This window comes from Centruroides vittatus, unplaced genomic scaffold (genome assembly GCF_030686945.1).
Source record: "Centruroides vittatus isolate TY-2023 unplaced genomic scaffold, ASM3068694v2 scaffold_386, whole genome shotgun sequence".
NCBI lineage: Eukaryota > Metazoa > Arthropoda > Arachnida > Scorpiones > Buthidae > Centruroides > Centruroides vittatus.
In genome coordinates, this window is record NW_027122706.1 from 8,949,179 (window position 1) to 8,972,496 (window position 23,318).

Below are 23,318 nucleotides of genomic sequence, written 5' to 3' on the forward strand. Positions count from 1 at the left end.
GATAATTAAAAAAGGCTGCAGTGTGTAGAATTAATTCTAAGTTAAAAAAATTTTTTTACAGACTTTTCAAATAAAACTTTATTTAAACTGATTTTCAATATACTGTGCTGTATTTTAGTTTTATAGGTGTTTCTATAAATACAGGTGTGAGGTTCCGGACAAGTCCGAATCGTGGTAATTGTATTGATTATACAGAAATGGTTAAAGCAATAAAGCAAAAACTAAACGAAAGTTATTTAAATCGAGGAAAAAAATCTGTAGTTAATTCTGTATAAAAGCTAAATTAGTATTAAATTATTTGCATCTTGCAGTAAATAGTTTTTATTTTTAGAATGTAACCTTCATGGACGAATGTTAAGGGGCCCATACGTTAAGGAAATCCTTTGAGGACTGCGCAGGCCTAGCCTTGAGGAAATTCAGAATTTCCTATTGCTCACACACGAGGTCAATTTGTCAGTCAGTCAGTCAGTCGGCCATGTCATCTGATAACGAGGTACTGGCCGTTCTTGGATGTTTATTGGTAACAAATTGTATTAAAACTCACGGAAAAAAACATGTACGTAGAAATCTATTGTGTAAAGAGCTGCTAAAGAAAATGTGGATCGTATTCTCATGTGAACTTGATCTTAGAATTGAAGTTAGTACCTAAAATTGGCACAATTATTTGAGAATGAACGAAGAAACGTATTTAGATCTGTTAGCATTGGTTACACTTATCATAAAAATACAGATATTGTAATGCGAGCAGCAATTTTACCACGAAAGGTCCACGGCCACCTTAAGGTTTATTTCTCTTTTACCCAGTGGGCACTAAGAGAGCCTCTTTTAGCAAGCCCTTTATGGGTTCGGCCTAGGTCTACAATGGGACGGCCGGGTGGTGAGGGACAGGGACCGACATATCTGGTCGGACCACCCCCCGAAAAAATTTCTGGGAATTCTTCGACTCGTCCTGGTTCGGTCCCGGTTCCCACAGAACGATAGGCTGCCATCTTGACCGCTCGGCCATCCGGCTATCTAAAAGGCAGTTTTGAATATATCAAATTTTCAACAGTAATATCACCTCAAGCCTTTGGCTACATTATACCTGAAACATGTGATACTATTTACAGTCCTTCATAAAGATTTTAAAAAGGTAAGAACAAATTTTTTTTTTTAATAGCTAGTATTGCTTTATTATCATATGTGATTTTGCATTTTTACATTAACATTAAATGAAATTTAAAATAGATGAAACTATGTCATTTTAACATGGTGACTATTAAGGTTATTCTTTCTGATACTGTTCTTGCTCCTGATAAAGTTGGAAGGAAGTGCTTGAAGAGGGACTGAAAATACCTGAAGATGAGCTAGAAATTGATGATTGATATCGAATAAATTGCTGTAGCAAGTGTTGAGCTTCATAAACCAATTTGTGGGATAAAGTTAATGTTCCCATCTCTGCTAAAAACAAAGTTTCGTTTATCAGTTTTCCAGCTATCAACATTTGTTGTTTTGAAATACCACGCAATTTCATAGCAACATTTTTTCCAAAAATATCAAAACGATCATCTTGAACATGGGGTCTCTTAAAATGATCTTTGACAGTTAGTAAAACTTCGTTACTCAAAGATTCTTGATCTACTGCCCAATTAGGGGGGCAGTTGCGTAGCGTCTATACCAAAGTGTCTGAAAGTTTTGTTAAATTTTCATCCCATGTAGAGATTATTGATGTAGTAGTACCTTCGCTGTTAGGATTGTCTTGCATTGTATTTTCTGCAGCGTATTCCTGAAATAAGAATTTGATTAATGTACTAGAAGAAATAATTTTTTAAATTAATAAAATTAACATCTTAAAAGACAAAGTTAACAAAATTATTATTTTTTCTTTTTTTTTTAGTTTCCGCGAACAGAGAAAGAGAATGATGAATATAGTGAATTTTTTTGAAAAATGGAATTTCCCGCATTGCCTTGGAGCAATGGATGTAAAACATAACATTATTCCTCCAAGTGCAAATGAATCAGAATTTTCTCACAGAAGGCCTTGATCCGGCTCACTCGTGCATACTCTACTGCATTCAATCAGTCCCTGCTGGTCATTGCCAGAAAGCTTCCCATCCACCTACAGCTTCAGCAGACTGCTAAGCGATATTTTATCTCCAGAGGGTTCGAGTCGATATTGGAGGTTTCTTCTTTCCTTTGGCAATGTACGAGGTTAACAGAAAAGTAGACGAACTTCCACACCCAGCCCACAGAAAGGGGGGTATATGCAAAACAGGGTTATTTATTAGACGTGGAAGTTTTCACCAATGGATCAAAGACTGGTAATGGCACTGGGTGTGCCTTCTCTGTGTTTTCGGGAGGAAAAGAAATTTTCTTTGACACATGTTCTTTACCCGGAATGCTCGGTCTTCCAGGCTGTGGTCTTTGCCGCTCGTTGGTGCGAGGAGAATCTTGTTGGAAGGGCGATTATCATCATCACCGACAGCTCTTCAACTGTACATGCCCTGAAAAACAAGGGCAGTCTTCATCCACTATGCAGGGACATTCTCATCATCATCTCAACTAGTTCCAACAGTTTTTCTATTGAGTGGACCAGAGGGTAGTACGGTACTCTAGGGCAATGTTTCTCAAACTTTTTGGTCTGCGATCCCCCTTTTGCGCTTAAAATTTTCAAAGGACCCCCGAAGAACGACTATGTGTAGGAAAACATCCCGGAGGGAGGGTGTTAAGTACCGTCTCATGGTCGCTCCAGTGCTGCCAGCTAAAATCGCATACCAACTAAAATAATATTGGGGTAGCCGAAGACAGCCAAATATTGCAGCGTCACAGCACTAGTGGAAATTTAAATTTGCTGTCTGAAAAGCTTTCGGTTGATCGGTTTTCGGATAACGACACACTACTGTATTTCTAACTCGGCTTGCTTACAGACACAACGCTGCTAGCGAACACCGTTCCAAATGGCAATGTTGTTCTATCATAGTTTAGGCTGAGAGTGGAACTCGGGGATTCCCCAATAGCGCACAAATTTATGAATATTAGACTCGTATTAAAATATTTATATTGTTTTTATTATTTATATGTGCAATTTATTTAATAAAAATTATTTTATATATTTTTTATTTCTATTATTTCTAAACATGAATCCATAGTAAATTTATAAAATATTTGAAAAAAATTGATCTGGCATCAATTTTTCAGTGACCCCCAAATATTTTTCGCGACCCCCACTTTGAGAATCACTGCTCTAGGGAATGAGAGAGCTGACCAGCTGGCGCAGGCTGCTGCCGACTGTCGTGACATCTCTGACCAGTGTATTCTTCCAGCCTCGAGATTTAATCTTCTCCTTCGTAAGGAAATGATTGAGATTTGGCGGCACGAGTGGGAATTTATTCCCCCGGATCACATTTCCACAGTCGGTGGTTTTGTGCAAACTTTCAGGTGACTTAGTTTCTCACAGGACACGGGCAGTTTAAGACGTATCTCTGTAGATTCCATAAGTCAAGTTCAAAGCTGTGCAGTTATTGTGAAGAAGAGGACGGCGTTCGGCACTACATCTATGACTGCCCGATGCTTTACGACATAAGGCAACTTGTAAAACTTAATTTGCATGCTAAAAATGTGAAATGGCCCTGCGATCTGTCTCTCTTTCTTGAGAACAAAGACAACTACCTCCCGCTGAAAAACTTTATCAAGCGGTATTTTGAAAGAACTTGCATCCGATAACTAACATGTGTGTCACAATGTTGTCATACGCGTCTGGTAATTGTTTTGTGTCTTCTGTCCTAATAGTAGATCCAGACGGGTGTTCTAAAACTGTTTTTTGAAAAACTTGAAAACAATTTAAACGTTCTTATTGAAAGTAAGGCCAGAAACCATAGTAGTAGTATGCCATATGCAAGGGCGTCGCCAGGGGGCAGAGGAGAAATGCCCTCCCCTAGAAATTCGAAAAAATTATTTAAATGCTAAGTTTTAATTAAAATAATTTTCTTAGGCTTCTTGTAAGTTAAAAAATGTTTTAATTAACATATTTCTTTTCCAGTATATAGTAAATGATTAAAACTTTATGAATCGTTTTTATTTTACCTACATACCATTCATATCCAGTGCCGTAACTAGGGCGATGCCAACGGTGCCCAGGCACAGGGCTCAGACCCGGGGGGCGTAGAAATGACCTGGACCAAGTTTTGGGCATAATTACAGAAGCTCGCACCGGGCGCATAAAAGGCTAGTTACGGCGCTGCATTAAACCCCGGTCTTCGAAAAGATCCCGTGAGTAAAGGTAGTGCTAAAAATAAACTACGGATTGAAAAGTGTGGGAAACATATTGAAGTAATGCGCTGTATAAAGCAGTGATGGCAAACCTTTTTCCGAAGATGGGTCACAATTGAATTCGAAATTGCCTCCAAATCTGGATCAAATATTCGAGTAATTAAAAATATAAAAAAATACAAATTTTACTTTATTTTACTTTTTAATTTATATAATTTTAATGTTTTACTTTAGGAATGCTATGGTCCCTTGGTTTCCCTCTGGGTGCGCCATTGGCTTTCACACTACATATGCAAACTTTTGAAAACCTTAAATATTTTTTTTTCATAATTTTTAAAATTTAATACTTTCTAAATACTTAATGTGGGGTGCCTTGAAATCATAGATTCGCCATCACTAGTATAAGGTAATATAGTTTAGAGTGGCAATTAACTAAAATTCTACCTCTTCGAGTTGTCTAGAGTCGGGCAGCACTTTATATTCCAACGTTCACAGAAATGTTTTTGAAATTAAAGTATAAATATTATTGAATATAAATATTGTCGAATAATAAGCGTGGAAAAGTCTCAATAGAGTTCATATGTCGAAAGTTTATCGAGAGCCAAAACTTAATTAGGAAAACTCGAACTGGAAAGGGACAGTAAATGACAACGTAATAACCGAACTGGAAGATGCTGAATCGGGTTAATAATGAAAACGAATTATTTTAAATGTAGCTGTTAACCAATTCATAAATACAGTCAATAAATAGTTTTGATGGTTTGGAAAATACTAGTGATGTAACGAATATTCGGTTACTATCCGGTATTCGGCCTATTCGGCCTATTTTTCGCTATTCGGCCGAATACCGAATATTTAATTCACTATTCGGCCGAATACCGAATATTTAATTCACTATTCGGCCGAATACCGAATATTTAATCACTATTCGTCCGAATACCGAATACTTAAACACAGGAGTAAGAAATTACAAAAACATAGTAAATTAATCATTTTGGTAACTTTTATTAATGCTGAATTATAATTATTAAAGTTAATAAGAAATAGCATCTAACTCTAGTATTAAATTATTTCGTAATTAAATAATATTATAGCCTTTATCTAGCCCGATATCTTATGGAATTGATGGCGTGTAAGTTAGAATGTATCGGGCATTAATGTTATTGTTTAGTTAATTATGTTATATTTGCATTCGCGTATATTTTTATATTTTTTACGATATTTTAAAATGATTTACGAAACGTTTTATTGAAACTTATCGTATTTAATGAAAGAATTATTTATCTATTTCTAGAAGATGAGTAACTAATATATAATTTATTTTATATATAAAGCAAAAAATGAGCATTTCTCATTATATACAAAAGATAACATTTGAAATCATGTTAAATTTTAAAAATATTGACAAAAACAATAGCAACAAAATATCACAAAACTTCACAAATAGAAACCCCCAATAATATATTTGAACTGTTCCACAACTGGGGAGAAACTAGACCATATGTCCCCACTAAAGTATATCCTTAGGGTACTATTCAGTATAGAGAGGTTTCAAGGTCGCATGTCACGTGATAAAACACACGTTTGCTCCGCCCATTCGCCATTTTTGTGGTAGTTTTCGCTCGCTTAGCTTGCACGTAGTCTGTTATTCGACGTCTTTTTTTAGTTTAAACGTACAAAAATACTGCAGTTCTATTATCGTGGATTAAGTTAAAAAAGATTCTTTTCTTGCAAGCTATTCTAGCAGTCTAACAGGACGAGATGCAGCTCTGTACGAAGAGAAAATTTCGTTATGTCAAGGCGATCCATACGAAGCCAGTTTATCAGACTTCGTCGTATATCAAGAGTTGTGGCCGAAAGTAGAATTTGGTGACATTATAAACTATTTGGTTTTTACAACAAATTTCTACACCCTGTCACAAATGAAAGCTTATAAATCTTTAGAGGCCCATAACTATTTAACAAGTGGCTGGGTTTCTCCTGATATAAAAGTAAAAGTAATTAATAACAGCGAAGTAATATTGCTTGGAAAGATATGTTTTCTTTTGTTTGTTTAAACTCGTGTTTTTACGTATTTCTTAAGTAAGAATTTTTGTCTGAAAGTAAAAGTCTAATTAAAAACAGCCGTGGAAATTTTTTAATTCAAATTGTTCAGTACCTTTATTTTCTAGTTGAAACTAGCATATAATAAGTCTACTTGCTTTTCGTTTTAACGTGTAATGTTTATAAGTTTGCACTAGCTAAAGCCTGAAATTACGTTAGTTATTCGTTTATAAATGCATTATACCTAACTAAATTAATATAAGCAAATCAGTAAACTCTTTTAGGTTTTAAAATATAACTTAGTGTTTATTAACGTAAATATTGAAATGAAATGTTTCTGACAAACTCTTGTATTGATATTCACTTTATTCGTAACGAAATTTTTCCGGTTAATTCTCGAGAGCCATGCAGTTTGCCTTCGTCGTGAAAGCTCCTCAGTTTGAGATCCTTGATGACAAATAATGCCGGGAATTTTAAAAAATGATGTTCCTTTGTTCTTGAGTGAACTAGCATTACACCCAATTACACAACAAATCACCATAGTGATATTCGCGACGAAAAAAACAACACAAGAACTCCAGTTAAAACGCACGTGAACACACACAAAACGTAAACAAGTCACAAACAGTCACAAAGATGGCGCTGGACAATTGCGCATGCTCATGACGTCACTCGTGATGTCGACATGAAACCTCTCTATATAAATACGTATCTGAATACTTTAGTGGGGACATATGGTCTAGTTTCTCCCCAGTTGTGGAACAGTTCAAATATATTATTGGGGGTTTCTATTTGTGAAGTTTTGTGATATTTTGTTGCTATTGTTTCTGTCAATATTTTTAAAATTTAACATGATTTCAAATGTTATCTTTTGTGAGAAATCTAATCAACTAATTGGTATTACAAGAAACACATGGGGAATGGATCCAAGAAACACCAAGCTCATCTATCTACAAGCCATTGAGCCAGCCATATTGTATGGGGTACAGGCGTGGAAAGAGGCTCTTAATAATACACACATAAAGAAAAAATTGTTGTCAATTCAGAGGAAATCTGTTATTAGAATTTGCAGAGCGTACCGAACAGCGCCCACTGATGCGCTATTAACCATTGCAAACTTAACCCCAATTCATTTAAAGGCAAAACAATTTATTTGGAATTGGTTTATATTGAATAATAACTTTAAGCAATACTCGGAAGATGAAATAACAGACCTCCAAAAACTGGGTAGCCTTCCACCTGATAACACGAAAAATTTGACAAATGTCATACAGCAAAACATTGATTACAGACCAAAAAGTACAAACGCCATGATTGACCCTAGGAAAAAACGCCTCTTTGAAGTCAACTTGGATTTCAGTAATACCACCCATAGTGGAAATCAACATCTCATTGCTTACACGGACGGATCAAGAAATGATCAAGGAGTAGGATCAGACATTGTCATCAAGAACAAGGACAAGATCATATACCAAGCTTCACTAAGATTAGCGAATGAATGTTCCATCATGCAGGCCGAGCTTTGGGCAATTTTTAAAACAATCTATTATGTGAACAACTTTCCCTCTGATACTCACAGAAACCTAATCATTTATACAGACAGTAGAGCAGCCCTCCACACTCTCAACAACAAAAAGACTAAATCAGCCCTTGCAACAGACCTAATAAACTTAACAAACGACACGGGACGACACAAGGAAATTATATTCAACTGGATCCCCGGACACAGAGGATATGAGGGAAACGAATTAGCGGACAAGCTAGCTAAAAAAGCAATTAAAAACTCCAACATTACTTACTCTAAACTCCCCATCAGTTTCATTAAAAACTACGTCATACAAGAAACCAACATCTTATGGCAGAGGGAGTGGAACGAATCCGCAACTGGTAGACAATGCTACAGATTCATCCCATCAATAGAAAAAAGACAACAGAAAAAATCATTCAAAACAACTTTCGAACTTACGCAATGCTTGACAGGCCACGGAGCCTTTAACACATACTTACATCGTTTTAAGAAGAAAAGTTACAACCATTGCAACATAGATATAAACTGCGAAGACTCAGTAGACCACTTCTTATTCGAATGCACAAAATATCATGAACACAGAATGAACTTTGAGAGAGTTTGTCTTCAGGAGGGTCACAATTGGCCACCCAAAACACAAGACTTGTTCGCCTGTGACAAATTACTAAAAGCCATGACAAAATTCATACGAGATAGTAAAGCACTAATACCACCAATTATAGAAAACCGAGATAATGATCAGAACGACGACGAGAATCAAGATGACCACAACAACTAGGAACAAGAAGATCAAGACGACAATGATGAACAATAAAACACTCGACGAAAACGACAAAGACAACAATGCCAACCATGACTTTGACAAAATGAAAACATCACAACTATAACGACGCCCACAACAACAAACACAAATGAACAAAACCACGAAAACCATGACAACTGAGAAAACGAAGATCAAGATATCAGATACAACAACCAAATGAGCAGAGTAACAACGACGATGACGACGACGTTACTAACTGGACCTACTTGTGTAAATAATGTACATAATGTAAATTGTAATGTGATTGTTGGCAAACCAGCCACTAACATAGTCAATTAACTATGTTATTTATGTAATTTCTATTTGTAATTGACTCCAATATACTTTAATTGTTTTCTTTTAATAAAAGCGAGGCAGACGCCCATGGGGTCCCTTGGGCTTAAGGTTGCTTATTTCACACTTTCCTTTCCTCCTTTATTTCCTCTTTCTCTAATTCTACTTTCTATTACTTCTTCCTTCCTTATCATACAGGGCAAAGTCTGTTGCTTACACAGACAGCCCTTCTTATCTTTAAATATAAATAAATAAATAAATATAAATACGTATTAAAAACAAAATTTTAGTGCTTACTTAAAAAGTTAAAAAGATCGATTGCAAATAAAATAACAAAAGTTATAACTTACATTTAAATACCAACAACTGCCGAATCGGCTATTACATAAATTATAAACCAATTTGGGACTAGAGGTAGATGTTAGGCTCCATCTCATATTAACTTTAATAATTATAATTTAATTAATTAATTTAAATAATTTAGACCTACTGGAAGAAAAATCGTATTGACAGCGGGCCAATAGAGAGCAGGGTGCGCGATAATGCGGTTTGCGCGCCAATTTTCGTACGTGCATTAATGAAGCCAAATAGTTTGGCCGAATATTCGGCCATTCGGCCACGCTCCTGGCCAAATATTCGGTATTCGGCTGAGGCCGAATATACTATTCGTTACATCACTAGAAAATACACGAGTAATTAGGGTATTTCTATTTTTACTCATTCGTCTTTTGTTGCAAAATAGTAAACCACGTTGTCAAAAAATTCCTGGTCTTCAAAGAAACGCTGAGGGATAAGTATGTTTTAAAAATAAACCTTTGAATCAAGGAAATATGGTTGTTTCGAAATACTTTTATGTCATACAGGCTATAAGCTGAGAGATGTTCTATACCTCCAAAACTAATGACAGTGACGCCACTGCTTGCTGTTTGTTGTAGATAGCAGTGTAAGAAAATTGTAAAATAGCTACGAGATAAAAGTATCACAGAGTGCTCAAGCCGTAAATTTCAGCCCTCCCATTATGAAGCTAAAGGAAACATAACCCACCATTTTGTACGTTGGCAGAAAGTCGTGGCTACACAGCCTATTATCAATAAATCGGAAAATTTAAATCGCGTTTTTTTTTAAATGCCGATGTTGTGTGCTGCATATAATTGCACGAACAGTTTTAAATAAGTTTTGAAAATTATAACATTATTTCAAGTAATGAATTCAAAACAAATTTTAGGTACACAATAAAATACTGACTGTTATACAAGATCTTAGTTTTTATTCCGTTTATAGTTTAAATATAAAAACTATCCTAAATAATGTTTATTATATACATAAAATCAATATAATTCTATAAATCTTCAAGAACATTAAAACTTTAAAAATGTTATTTAAATCATTAAACAACGTCCCAGTTGGAGAAGATTATGAATATTTTATAACATTTTGCCTTTGCCTTAGAGAAGGGATTTTTAACCTGGGGTCTACGAAGCCCTTGGAGATCCACAGATAGATTTCAGCAGTCTGTGATCTATGGGAAAGGATTTACAGCTTTATGTTCTCTAACTGCATACACATTTAATATGCATAAAGAATAAATGCAAAAAGAATATGCATACACATTCTTTTTGCATTTAATATATTTTGTACTTTATGTGAGAAGGGGTTCTGTAGGTTACACCAGACTCTTGAAGGGTCCACAGTACAAAAAGAACAAAGAATTACTAATTGAGAGTATATGAAAATTTCTATCAATATACTGAAATAACAGTTATTATTTATCTACATGCTCCTTACAACTGTATTCATTCTAATTGATTTTAGTTTTTCTATTCTGTAAGGTCTTTTGATATGACACCATACATTTTATGAAAGACTAGTACCTCGGGACAAGGACGACGCTAGCCAATGGGCCAGGGGGGCAAGATGATGTAAATTAATAGAGGATATGAATTTTATGTAGGTAAAATAAAAACGATTCATAAAGTTTTAATCATTTACTATGTACCGGAAAAGAAATATCTTAATTAAAACATTTTTTTAAAACTTACAAGAAGCCCAAAAAGATTATTTTAATTAAAACTTAGCATTTAAATATTTTTTTCGAATTTCTAGGGGAAAGCAGCTGCCCCCTGCCCCCCTTGGCGACGCCCTTGCCTCGGGACGCTCCCTAGTGGGCGTTCTAGCAGCAGCGGTGTCATTCCGTGGTATAAATAATAAATTAAACATAAACGTACTCAGCAAAAATAAATAATCCAGTAACTAACACCTTATTAGTTGCCGAGGGAGTTTTATTAAGAAAACGAACGTTTTCGATCTATTCCGTAGATCATCTTCAGGTTTAAACTGACGAACACAGAATAATTCCATAGAATAGAATACAAAAAAATTTAAATTCAAAAATACCGACAACTAATTAAAATGAGAATTAAAGCGTAAAAAATACACAAATGTAAAATAAAAGACATATAACAACTCCAAAATTATTAGTACAAGCTAACATCAGTTAACAGACAATAAAAATATTAAGATTCTCATAATATGAAACATGGCGCAAATCACGAGCCATTTATAAGTCTTTTAATTGCAAACTTCCATGCTGATGGTAAGCTCTCTGCATCTCTGGCGGTAATGCATCTATCATCAAGTCTAGTCTTGTATATTTCCATCTTTTCGGCAGTCTTCGCTAAAGTTGGGGAATGTATTTGTCTGACGATTTCCGCCTCTTTCCATCCAACGACGGATCCTTGGGCTTGGGCCATCTGGGCCAGTACCGTTGCGTTCGAACCTTTCCTAACATCATATTTATGTTCTCTGACCCTTACTCCCAGGTTTCTCGTTGTAACTCCCATGTACTCCTTTTTAATCCTAACTGTTGGTTTTCATACTGGATCCTATAAACTCCAGCTTTATCTTCTTTCTTAATCTCCCTTTATCATTTCTTAGAATTTTGTAAAGATTCGAAGCTCGTTTTAAGACCAACGTTGATTTTTTAATGTCCGCAATCTCCTTCATAACGCCTCTTACATTTTTGTTGAATGTAAACTTTGTATATTTACTAGGTCTTTGTTTAGAGGCCCTTGTGTCACTTATCTCAAACTTCCTAACGATACCATCAATTACGTTTCTCCTATAACCCAAGGTTTCTGCTATTTACATAATCCTGTCGATTTCTTTAACTCTATCCATAACGTTGTCTCAATAAATAAAAGCCCTTCTGACTAAGGCACGAAACGCTGCCAATTTATAACGAAATGGATCATTAGACTGGAGGAATGTAGTGTGGGAATGTAGAGTTCTTGTTCTGGTTCTTGTTGTTTTCACGATGGCGATACAAGCTTATTCTCGGTGTAAAGTAAATATAGAACAACTTGGTAGAAGTTTATAAACTTATACCATTTTTTGTTATTCATATATTTTCTTATTAAAGAGAATAAAAATTAGTATAAATAGTCCTACCTAAAAAAATTCTGTCATTCAGTCTCATCTCTCGCACAAAATTAGCATAATAACGATATAATTCGCGGTTTTTTAATATACTTCTCACCCAGCATCGTTTTCTTTTTGAAGTATGTTTTTTACTCAACAAATAAATAAATATGATTAACAACAAGATATCGGAAGCAGCCATTTTGTTTTTCGAGATGACGTTTTCGCTTGCTTGCAAATGATTGGCTGCTTAAAATTCGCAATCCGCTTTTCGCTTTTGGTTGTAGGGTCAATTTCGCTAAGCGAATAAAAATCGCTTTTCGCATTCGCTTTCGCTTTCGCTGTTCGCTCAGTGTGAACTAAGCTTAAGAAGGAAGTTTTCTTCAATGGGAGCACTTTATACAGGAAAAATTTACACATATTTAATGAGGAAAAATAGACTTTTAAAATTGAGCTACACGGGAAAACTTCTAACACAGAAACTTCTTAATAGAATTCTACTATGTCATATTAAACAATACACAAAACTATTGTCTGCATTAATTTAAGATAATATAAAACATTTCTCTTAAATTAATTAATTAATTCATAGTTATAGAGCCTATTTAAACTATATCTAGTCCTATGTCTTTAATGAAATGAATTGTTTTCGAAACTAAATTTATAATATAAAAACATTATATATCGAGAAAGCATTACAGAAATTCGTGCTGTAAACGACATAATTTTGTTTTAATAACACTCTGTTAGTGGCGAGTGGAAAAAACTACTGAACACTAATAGTTGATCCCGGATTCAGGCCTAACCAAAAGGCTGGCCGTATGGACTTTCCCGGGTTTTCTTAAAGGTCTTATACCTAATTTTCATATATATTATACTTAAAACAATAATTCAATTTATGATATTCTTATTTATTAAAAATGTAATGTGCAAACTTTTATTTACACATTTCTTTAGTAACAAAATAAATTAAAAATCACAAGCATCATGAACTGTCAAATAAATTTTTATATAATTTTAATGATTAATATAGTATATTGATATTTATTTATTCAAAATTTTGTCTTTATCTAATTACGTAATTTAAATTTGAATATAAAATTGAGTTTAAGAACGTCTGGAGTTTTATTTCTTCATATCTAATACAAGTTTAATTTGTCATTTCCCCTTCTTTAGGAATCGACCAATTAGAAACGGGAATTTAAGTTAATCATAACATGTGGTCAGAACAGAATGAAATAATCTATAGCTTACGTCAAATATGGAATAACTTTAAATCTTATAGTAAAATAACTAAAAATAGTTTTTAATTGTTATATACAAATAGAAGCTACATTAAGATTTCTTTCTTTAGAAAAGAACTGAATGACTTTCAAAAATTGAATTATAAGTTTAGAAAATGACTTGACAAAATACCACACAAGAATTTAGAATTTGAGTCCATAAAACAATAATTTCGTAAAATAATTCAAATTCTTTTTCTAACCTTCACAGATTTCCGATTTTAATTTTTACAGTTAATAATTTATACGTGCAAACTTCTTTTATAATAAGAGTAACTCTCTTATTTAAATAAAACAATATACAGTGTGCTATATACACAACGCTATTTACTTAATTTTAATTAAATGACTTGTAAAACGTTTTCAAAATTTCCGTTTTAAAATATTATAATTATCTAAATAATAAAATTAATTAAAATTCTAGTATATCTCTTTATTTGTCGATTCATTTTAAGTTTCAACATGTACATTGCTTAATTGTACAAATATGTAAAACTTAGGAAATATAAAATTTAAATAAAATGCATTTTATTAAAACAGTTTTATTATTTACGGTTCGATCTGGATATTATTTATGATAGAAAAGCTAACCGGAAATAAATTATTAAAAATGTCTAATTGACAGGAAGTGACATCATATGGTGACAGAGGAGGAGACTGCCTGGTACGCAATCAACAAGTGGTTGCGAATGTGGGTGATAATGCCGCCTTGCTATAATGTATCTCGGTCTGTGTGCAGCGGAAGGTCACGAGTTAGAAGTTAAGACGTCGCATTCCTGGCGAGGCCATCTTTGACTTTCAAAACACACGTGACAAACTATGCACGCACTCCAAGGTGCATTGGCTTTCCTGTTGTGGGTAAGTGTTATTATTATTCTTGTATTCATTTTTATTCTCTCCTCCTCGGCGATAGTTGACTTTTAAAGGAAGTGACGTCACAAAATTTCGATCAGTTTCACTTTAGGAAATGGTTGATTGATTTTTGTTTTATATTTATTCAAATAATTTAAAAATATATTTACTTTTTTAATTATTCATTTTTATCTGCTATAAAAATTTAATTTGATTTTAATTAACTATTCAAATTTCAAAGCGTAAATTAAAATTTTAATTGCTTTAATATTGACACTTATAATAACGAATTCTTATATAGTTTAAAGATATTGTTATAATACTTAATAATTAATTACTAATTATATATATATTTATGAATTTAAACATAGATTTAAATTAGAATCAAAGTAAGTTAACAAAGTAATTTTAAATGAGATGACAAATGATTATTCTCATTTAAAATTAAATGATATTTATAAAGATTTATTTTGACATATCAAGAGAGTAATATGGATGAATAATTATTTTTATTCTAAATTATTTTAATCTTTAATTTATTAATTTAAAAGAAGTCAGTTCTAGTCGTAAAACTAATTTTACGAATGCTTTCCTTTCCGTTATTTCAACTGATAAAGTATGAAATGCTTAAATGTATAAATTATGTAAGCTTACATTTCTCAGTTTATTATTTTATTCCATTCAGTATTTCGTTGTATGTATATTATAACGGACTCGTGCTTTGAAAAATTCAAAAAATTGTCATAAATATTAGAATTTAAAAAGCTAACCTATTGTCTAGATCAACTTATAACATCATAATTCATTGATAAGTGAAGGTTAAACTATAAAAAGATACAAAGGAAACATTATTAAAATCTGTAGAAATAAAAACAGATTATAAACAAAGCAAAATAATAGCATTACAAGTTACTTTGAATATATAAACTTAAGAAATTATCCGTATAATTAAAAAAAAAATCAATTAAAAATGTAGTTTTACAAAGGTTAAAAACAAAGCGGAAGAAACTGATATTTTAGGAACTTTATTATCAATTTTATGTTTGAATATTTTATGTGAAATTATTTTAAGTCACTTAAACAAGGAAAAAAAAAAAAAAGAGGAAATATTAGATTATTGAGCAATATTCCTCTGACCGTGAGAAAATTTCATCAGAAATAGTTTCAAAATATCTTATTTTAAATGAAATCTTGATATAACTTAGACCAATGTACTTTAATATCGTTTTCATATATATTTTTGAAATATTCAGTACATATTTTTCATCTACAGCTGAACATATAAAACTTATTCCGCGTATTACAAAAACTTAAGCCAATAACTTAAAAGCTTAAAAATACATTTTTGAAATGTAAGTAAATATATATCTAGAAATCTATATTGTAATCATAATACTAACACCGTTTATCATAGTGTGTAAATGATGCAATTCATTAGAATATGTCAAATTTCTACTTATTGTAATTTTGTAATTAATTCTAAAATATAAAAATGAGAATTTCGAAATATGTTGCATAAATAGGATGAAAAAAATTTAAAAATTGTACGAAGACAATCGAGATAAACCATATACAAAAATAGAAAAGTGTATATATTGTATGCCATATCAAAAAGATTAATATTTATACAAATAAATTGAATTTTTTAATAAATAAATTGTCCGTATTTTGAATATAACTTTCAGTGCGTAAATATTTGATGTTGGAAGAATATATTTTATACTAAAATGAAGTTTGGTTTTCTGAAGTGTGAATGAATATTTTTCAGTTAAAAAATATTTAGAGCAACAAATATATTTTGAACGAAAATTGTATGAAACCGATTAAAAATTTGAAATATTTCGAGTAAATTATTCTTTTTTCAAATATAGGGAATTATGTTAGTTTAAACTAAAAAGAATACCAGTTATCTAGGAGATAGGAGGAAGTAAAAAAGACTACAGGTGTGTCCGACTGTGGGATGGAAAATAACTAGACGCCCACATTTTCGTCATGTATATGTATTTAACACAAGGCTAAATAAAAAGCGGCTCTTTTCTCTTATACTTCAAGGAAAGGGTTGAAACATGCTTTAATATTTTAATTTGGTCAATGGAACAATCTTGTGAAAAATACTTCTTGTAATGTTTATGATTTCCTTTATTCCGAATTAGACAATTTTTTACAGTATGAATTACTATTGGAATATTTTATAAAACATATTAAAATTTAAGTTTTATAACCAATTATTTAACTACGTAAATAAATTTTGCAACATATCACTTTCAAGTCATTTGAATGTGTATTAACCAATTGTTTTCATCGTTAATAGATTAATCATGAAGTAATATGGTAAAAATATACAAATTTTTGGCATCTGTTAAGAATCTTATTTTCATCCCAAAAGCTAATTAGAAAATTTTAAATTAGCGATGACTTTAATCCCACTACAGAGAATTCCTTTTTGAGGAAAGTAATTAAAATAATAATTAGAGTAGATTAAGATGCAGTTATAAATAATTATACAACTATTAAAACATCGATTATTGAATACAAACCACAAGATTTTATATTGCTTAATTTCGTAGAGAAGAGTAATTATCGATTAAAAGAATGATTTATTAACAATTTTTCAGTATGATTTATTAGCCTTAAATTTCCCTTTTCTCGCCTCTGCATATTTGAAAATTATTAATTAAAATTTTCACGGGCCTCTTGTCACCTTAGTTGCTCTGATAAATGTTTTGTGTGCTTATAGAAAGACTACCTTGTTAATGCATTATAAAAATGTAAATACTGTACTTTTAATATTTTTTAAATGAAATGATTTGGTTTAAGTTTAATTATTAAGGGAATATTATTTAAATACAGATAATTTATTAACAGTTTTAAATAAATTTTTAATAAATATTAAAATTTATCTGTCATTCTCTTAGTTTACTTTTTTTATAAATTAATAAAATTTTACACTTTGACTGTGTAAACTTTTTGTAATAGTATAATTTTTGAAAAGAAAAAAATTCTTAAAGAGAAATTTATCAATTTGCAAACTTAATCAAAAGATAGGAAGATAACATACGAAATACCAATGAAAACTTTATATTGTAAGGAATAATATTATTAGAAGAGAAATTGAAAAAGTTTCTTCTTACGTTTCTTTTAAACAGATGACGACATAAAAATAACATTTGAAAACTAGTAATTGTATAGGAAAAATTCTATTAATAAAACCTTATATTCTTTTATTACAGAATTACTTCCAGTTTCGCTTAGTTGCGATTTCTGAATAGTTAATAGCAAGATTTTTAAATATATAATAATTCTTATTATATTTCTTTGATAGGCTATTATTTAAAAAACTGTCATAAATTTTTATGCTAATTAAAGAAAATATATAAATTAAAATTGTCTTATAATTATCTTCTAATCACTTTAATCCTTTAATTAGGTTGATTTTTCTCACAGCAAAATTTGATTTTGCTGTGAGAAAAATCAACCTAATTAAAGGATTAAAGTGATTAGAAGATAATTATATTAATACATCACCCCAACAAATATGAAATTGTCTTGTTTCTCTTATTAATTCAAAAAATAATTTTAAATGGTCAAAAATTAATTAAAAATATTAAAGATCGAAAAGGTAATAATATAATCAAAATAATTATTTTATGTTTTAAATAAAAATAATATAGTTTTTGTTTAATTTCTGTCTTTAAATATACTATAATCTGTCCAGACTGTTATATAAGATAGGAGAACCATTATGGCTCACCAAGTTTGACTATTATTTCGACCAATTCCAACTTTTTCCATAAAATAACTAAGCTATCAGGTAGCTAGGTCGAAATTGGAAAGCCATAATGAGCCTCATATCTTATTTAAAATTCATTTTATGCCGAATTTATATTACATGTCATTGCAGGACTAAACATTGAACATAATGTAGTAAAACAAAATTTCAATAATCCAAGTGAATATATTGTTTAATATTATCTATTCCTGGTAATTAAGACAGGTAATTTTCTGTCATAAACGTTAACAGAATATATATAGAACATAGTTTTCGAATTTAAAGTAATTGGTATAACATGCATTTAAGATATTAAAATAGCATTTTTAAATTTATGTTCCAATAATAAAAGTTTAGAAATATTAATGAGACTCACAATTTTTATTATCTTTATAAATCACTTATTAATTATAATAATAAAATGAAACGATATAATATACAATTACATTTAAAGAAATAAGTTGTTTCCAATTTTTTTATTTTAATTTTGTAACAATCGCATTATATTGTATAATATTATGTAAAAAGGTAAAAGGTATAAGTGTAAAAACTATTTTTCATTTATTTAAAATATTCTTAAAGTATTAATAAAATATACATTAATTATTTTGAGAAATATTTAATCATTTTTAAGATATTCTTTTTTTTTACTACACTTTGGGTACTAAAACGGCAACAGAGATATTAACATTATGATTGATCTATATTTTGATATTATGAAATATAGACTATAAGCCCGTATTTTAAAATGTAACTATGTCTTTGTTTTGTAGAATTCCTTTAATTGACTGACTGATTGATCAGTTAACGTGAGATTCCACCACACCATTCGGTCGGCCTCAATTACACCCATTATGAATGGTTCAGCCATCATTACTTAAAAATTATTTAATGATAAAAAAAAATTACACAGTGTTTTTATCGACTGCAGAATATTTTTATAACATAGCCATCAATTTCACCCAAAATTGGTTTAAAATATTATTTTTAGCTCTGAAATTTCATCAAATATAGCTTTTATCACGATAATGTTGTTACTTTGGCGATTCTAAACTAACAATAGAGTATGAAATTGAAAACAATATTCCTAACGAGAATTGTGGTTAGATATCCATCTTCGTTAGGAAATATTGTTCTCGAGTTAAGATAAATAGCAAACACCGAAGGAAAAATCATCGATTATGTCAGAATTACTTTGTATTACATTTATATTCTGTTAAATCGAATTTTATAACTTTTCTTTGATATTTGTAGCATCATTTTTTCTAACGTGACTTTGAATTATTATTTGTATTTATACTTAATTTTATCCTCTTTAAACATTTTTTATGATAGTACAAAAAACTAATTACCTAAAAATTAAGAATTTTGTATTTTGATTTATTTTTTTTCTGAAAATGCATCATAAGAGAGAACTTAGAATTATATAGGTCTTTCCTATGAACTGGATTATTCACAATAATTACTGTTTTTTAAATTTAATAGCAAAATTGTCGTCTCTTTTAATAGTAAGATTACATATGTGCGATCCTAATTATGTGACTTAAGTAAGGATTCATTCAATAACTATTAAAGTTAACAATCAAGGATGTAAAAAACAAATTTTAACGTAAAAGTAAATAAATAAATATATATACTACCACTACTAATATATACTACTATAAGTAATAATATGTGCTTTTATTTAAAAAATTTTATATGAGGCATTCTTATCATAATAAAGTTGTAAGAACCAAAAATTCTGTTGATATGTCTGCTTGTACTGTGTGTTTGTTTGTATGTGTTGGCGTCTATTTCGTCTAATATCTCAGGATGGGGTAAAGATTAAGAAACGAAATTTGGTATGGCAACTTGTATATAAGAGGTATTGACTCTATTAAATTTTGAAGTACGGAACTCAACTCAAGGGTTAGAGCAGGAGTCATGTGTCATATCTCGAGTGGAGTAGGACTTAATAAAAATTTTACTCGTTATTGGCAATTACAATATTTTTAAAAACTCGTCTCTACTCTAACAATTAAGCCAAAAATGGGTTAATTCATTTAATTTTTGCCTTCTTATAATAATTAATATTATAAAAGTTTTTTTAAAAATAATATATCGTAACAAATAGCGCAACACAATTTTAACTTTCAGCTTGTGTCATCATGTTTTTTAAATTTAAATATATTTTAAATGAAGATTTTTATCATAACGAAATTACTTCTTTTTTAAGCTTTTATTATTACTGAAATTTTATATCCTAGTATAATTGAAAATTATCGGACTTCCTTCCTGGTTCCTTCACCTGTTCGAGAGTCGGAAAAGTCGAGCAAGAGTCCTTGCCAACTTTTTTCTAGTATTTAAGAGTACACCTTCGGTCGAAGAAATGTCTATTTTAACTTTTCATCTGAAACAATGATTTTTTCAATGTAGATTATTCTATCTGATTTTAGCATAGATTTTTATTTAATGTAAGTAATTGTATTTCGAAATTATCCTTACAATACACATATTAGATCTAATAGAAAAAGTATACACAGTAAATGTAAAATTTAGTTGCCTTTTAACAGCCTTTCTAGCCCTGATCCAGTGGGTGTTGCTTGTTTAATAGTTGTTTGATTCGGAAAAGTTACAATAAGGTCTATGCCTTATGAACATTTTTTCTGGACTCGCCTAACACAATCTATCCGAACGATTATGGTAAGAGATTTTAATTTTTAAAATTTCAATTATTTGTAATATTTTTAATAATTTGTGTAAAAAAGTCCAAATCTGCCTATATACAGTCTAGAACTAGCACATTCCTATATTTATATATTGATATATACAGCGACTTGTAGGCCTAATATTTGAGAAAAGTTAGAATAAGTCTTTTTATAAATTATTATTTTGTCGTTTTGATTTTCAGCAAGCCCTCACTTGACGGTTCTTGAAAACTGAAAAAATAATTTAATAATTTTACATAGGCCAAATGATATAAACAATATATAATTCGGTTAATATTATTCTAATTGGATCGTGTTCGCAACCTCCAGCTTTTATTTTCCGTTTAATAGAATCAATTTTCCCGTTTATAAAGAAAATTTACTAATACTAATTGTAAATTATTACAAATGTACTTTCCTCGACGATATTACAGCGAATCGACGTTAAGTGAGAACTTGTTGTATTAAAATAGATTGAAACGAATTTTTTTAAAGTGTAAACAGATTTAAAATTTGACGATTTATTTGAATTTTATCTCGTACCAGATAAAATGCGCATGCTAACAATTACACAGTCGTAATAGAAATATAATTTTGTTTTTAAATGAACTATATTGTAATTGTTTAGATTAATATTGCAATAGATTTTCTAGTGTTTTAGTGCCGAATGATTGCATTCTGTTGGAAAATGGAATTTTAAAATTGTTCGTTAGATAAAAGTAACTCTAAAGGATTGTATATAGAAGACGAGTATAAAATTGCATTCCGTTAATTGGAAGGCCATTAAGAAGGAAATGACCAGAAAAATATGTTGTGCGCATTGTTTGTATTAAAATCATTGTTATTATGGTATCGTTAAAGATAAAACTCATGAAGATAAATATAGTACTTTTAATGATTTTCATTAAGATATAGATATTCGAATTAAAACAACTGATTAGAAACTTATAAGGGGTATATTTAAAAAAGTGCATTAAATCGAATATTATAAGAAAAATATACCAAATGTAAAACCAGAAGATTTCTTGCAGAGACAGAGGTATCAATGCTTTGTATTGTATGAAATTGCATCAAAATTTCAGTATGCACTAAAAGACAATAGTAGGCTATATGAAGTAAAGAAAATGTGTCATCAGTTTCTACAATAAATAGGCAGTGTATGTAGTATAAATATAATTTCATTGTGAACATAAGTAAAGAATATCTTCAAAATCTTTTATATTAACATGAAATTTTACTATAGTTTGAGGCTTATTTTATCTGTTGTCGATTATCTGAAAATTGTTTAAGAAACTATCCAGATACACTTAGCAGCAAATTGCTCCGTACGCTATAAAATTTATGCAGATAAAATCCCTATTTTCCAGAAGATAATGTTTAAATTTTGATTTTCGATATTATTTTAACTTTTTTTTTTGAATTTCGATTTTACTGAAATAAACTTCAAATTTAACATTAATTTTTTATATTTTCTAAAGATACTTATTAACTTTATTCATTTTAAAATTAAAATTTCGTAGGACTTTGAAAAACAGTGCCGAACTCAATGTTCTAATTAGAACAAGTACGCCTAGTACAGGACAGGTATTTTCCTATTTAACTTTCTCTTTTCTTTGCAGTCGTCTAATTCCCTGATGTGCTTTAATTTTGTGAACTTTTTCTTCTAATTTTTCCTTACATAGAGCTGAGGTTAGAATTTCGCTCTTTGCAATCCTTATTCTCATTGCTGACCTTTTGCCTGTTTCATCTAAGACTGGGAAGATCTGTTAACTATTTTCTGCAAATAACTTCAAGTCGACATTATATGCTTAGAAAGGAAAAATGAAACCCACTTATGTAGATTTTTCTTAATAAAATGGGTTAGGTACTGGGTGAATCTGTATTGAACATGTTATGATATATATTCTCACTCCGTAATAACACTTTCTTTACTTTCCTACTTTTTATCATATTAGTGTACTTCACGTAAAAAGAAATTATTAGTACATGTACGCATCTGTCATCAAAAGGATATGGATACATAATTTTCTTCTGTACTGGGAAGAGTCCGGTACTGGTCAAACTTCCCTTATAAATAAGTAATAAAATGACTAAGTATATATAGTAGAAATTCTTTTTTATTTAGGCTATATCATAGAATGGAATTTAGGGTTTATAATATTAAACAGTAATAATAATGCTTTGGCACTTAAAGTGAACATGTCGGTTTAGTTTTCTAATTAAGAAATTCTGTTATTAACAGGTTTATTATATTTCAAATTATTTAATAAGTAAACATCAGAAATGCATCATCTTTTTTATTTATATTGTCAATAATTAAAATCAAGTCTATAGCCTAGGTACCGAAAAATTAGTTTCATACAAAAGAAATTTATTTGTCGGTTTAAATTCGGCT

General features: G+C 30.5%; 2 protein-coding genes across 4 annotated transcripts in view; both read left to right on the plus strand.

The window, feature by feature from the left end:
* The window catches only part of Dys (Dystrophin), a 514,896-nt gene that overhangs the window by 92,381 nt on the left and 399,197 nt on the right, over positions 1-23,318 (plus strand). The window contains exon 1 of one of the 3 annotated variants that reach the window (XM_067286831.1): positions 14,296-14,473. The exons of 1 other annotated variant lie outside the window; for it this stretch is intronic. The gene's annotated coding sequence lies outside the window, so the exon portion shown is untranslated. Of the gene's footprint in view, positions 1-14,295; positions 14,474-23,318 lie in introns of those variants that run through there. One more of the 3 variants, XM_067286830.1, reaches the window with a different exon arrangement.
* Positions 7,143-8,597, plus strand: LOC136988817 (uncharacterized). Its single transcript, XM_067286780.1, has one exon. The coding sequence runs from the start codon at positions 7,143-7,145 to the stop codon at positions 8,595-8,597; it is 1,455 nt and encodes a 484-aa protein (XP_067142881.1).

Coding starts and splice junctions, on each gene's coding strand:
- LOC136988817 (XM_067286780.1), top strand. CDS start 7,143: ATGATTTCAAATGTTATCTTTTGTGAGAAATCTAATCAACTAATTGGT.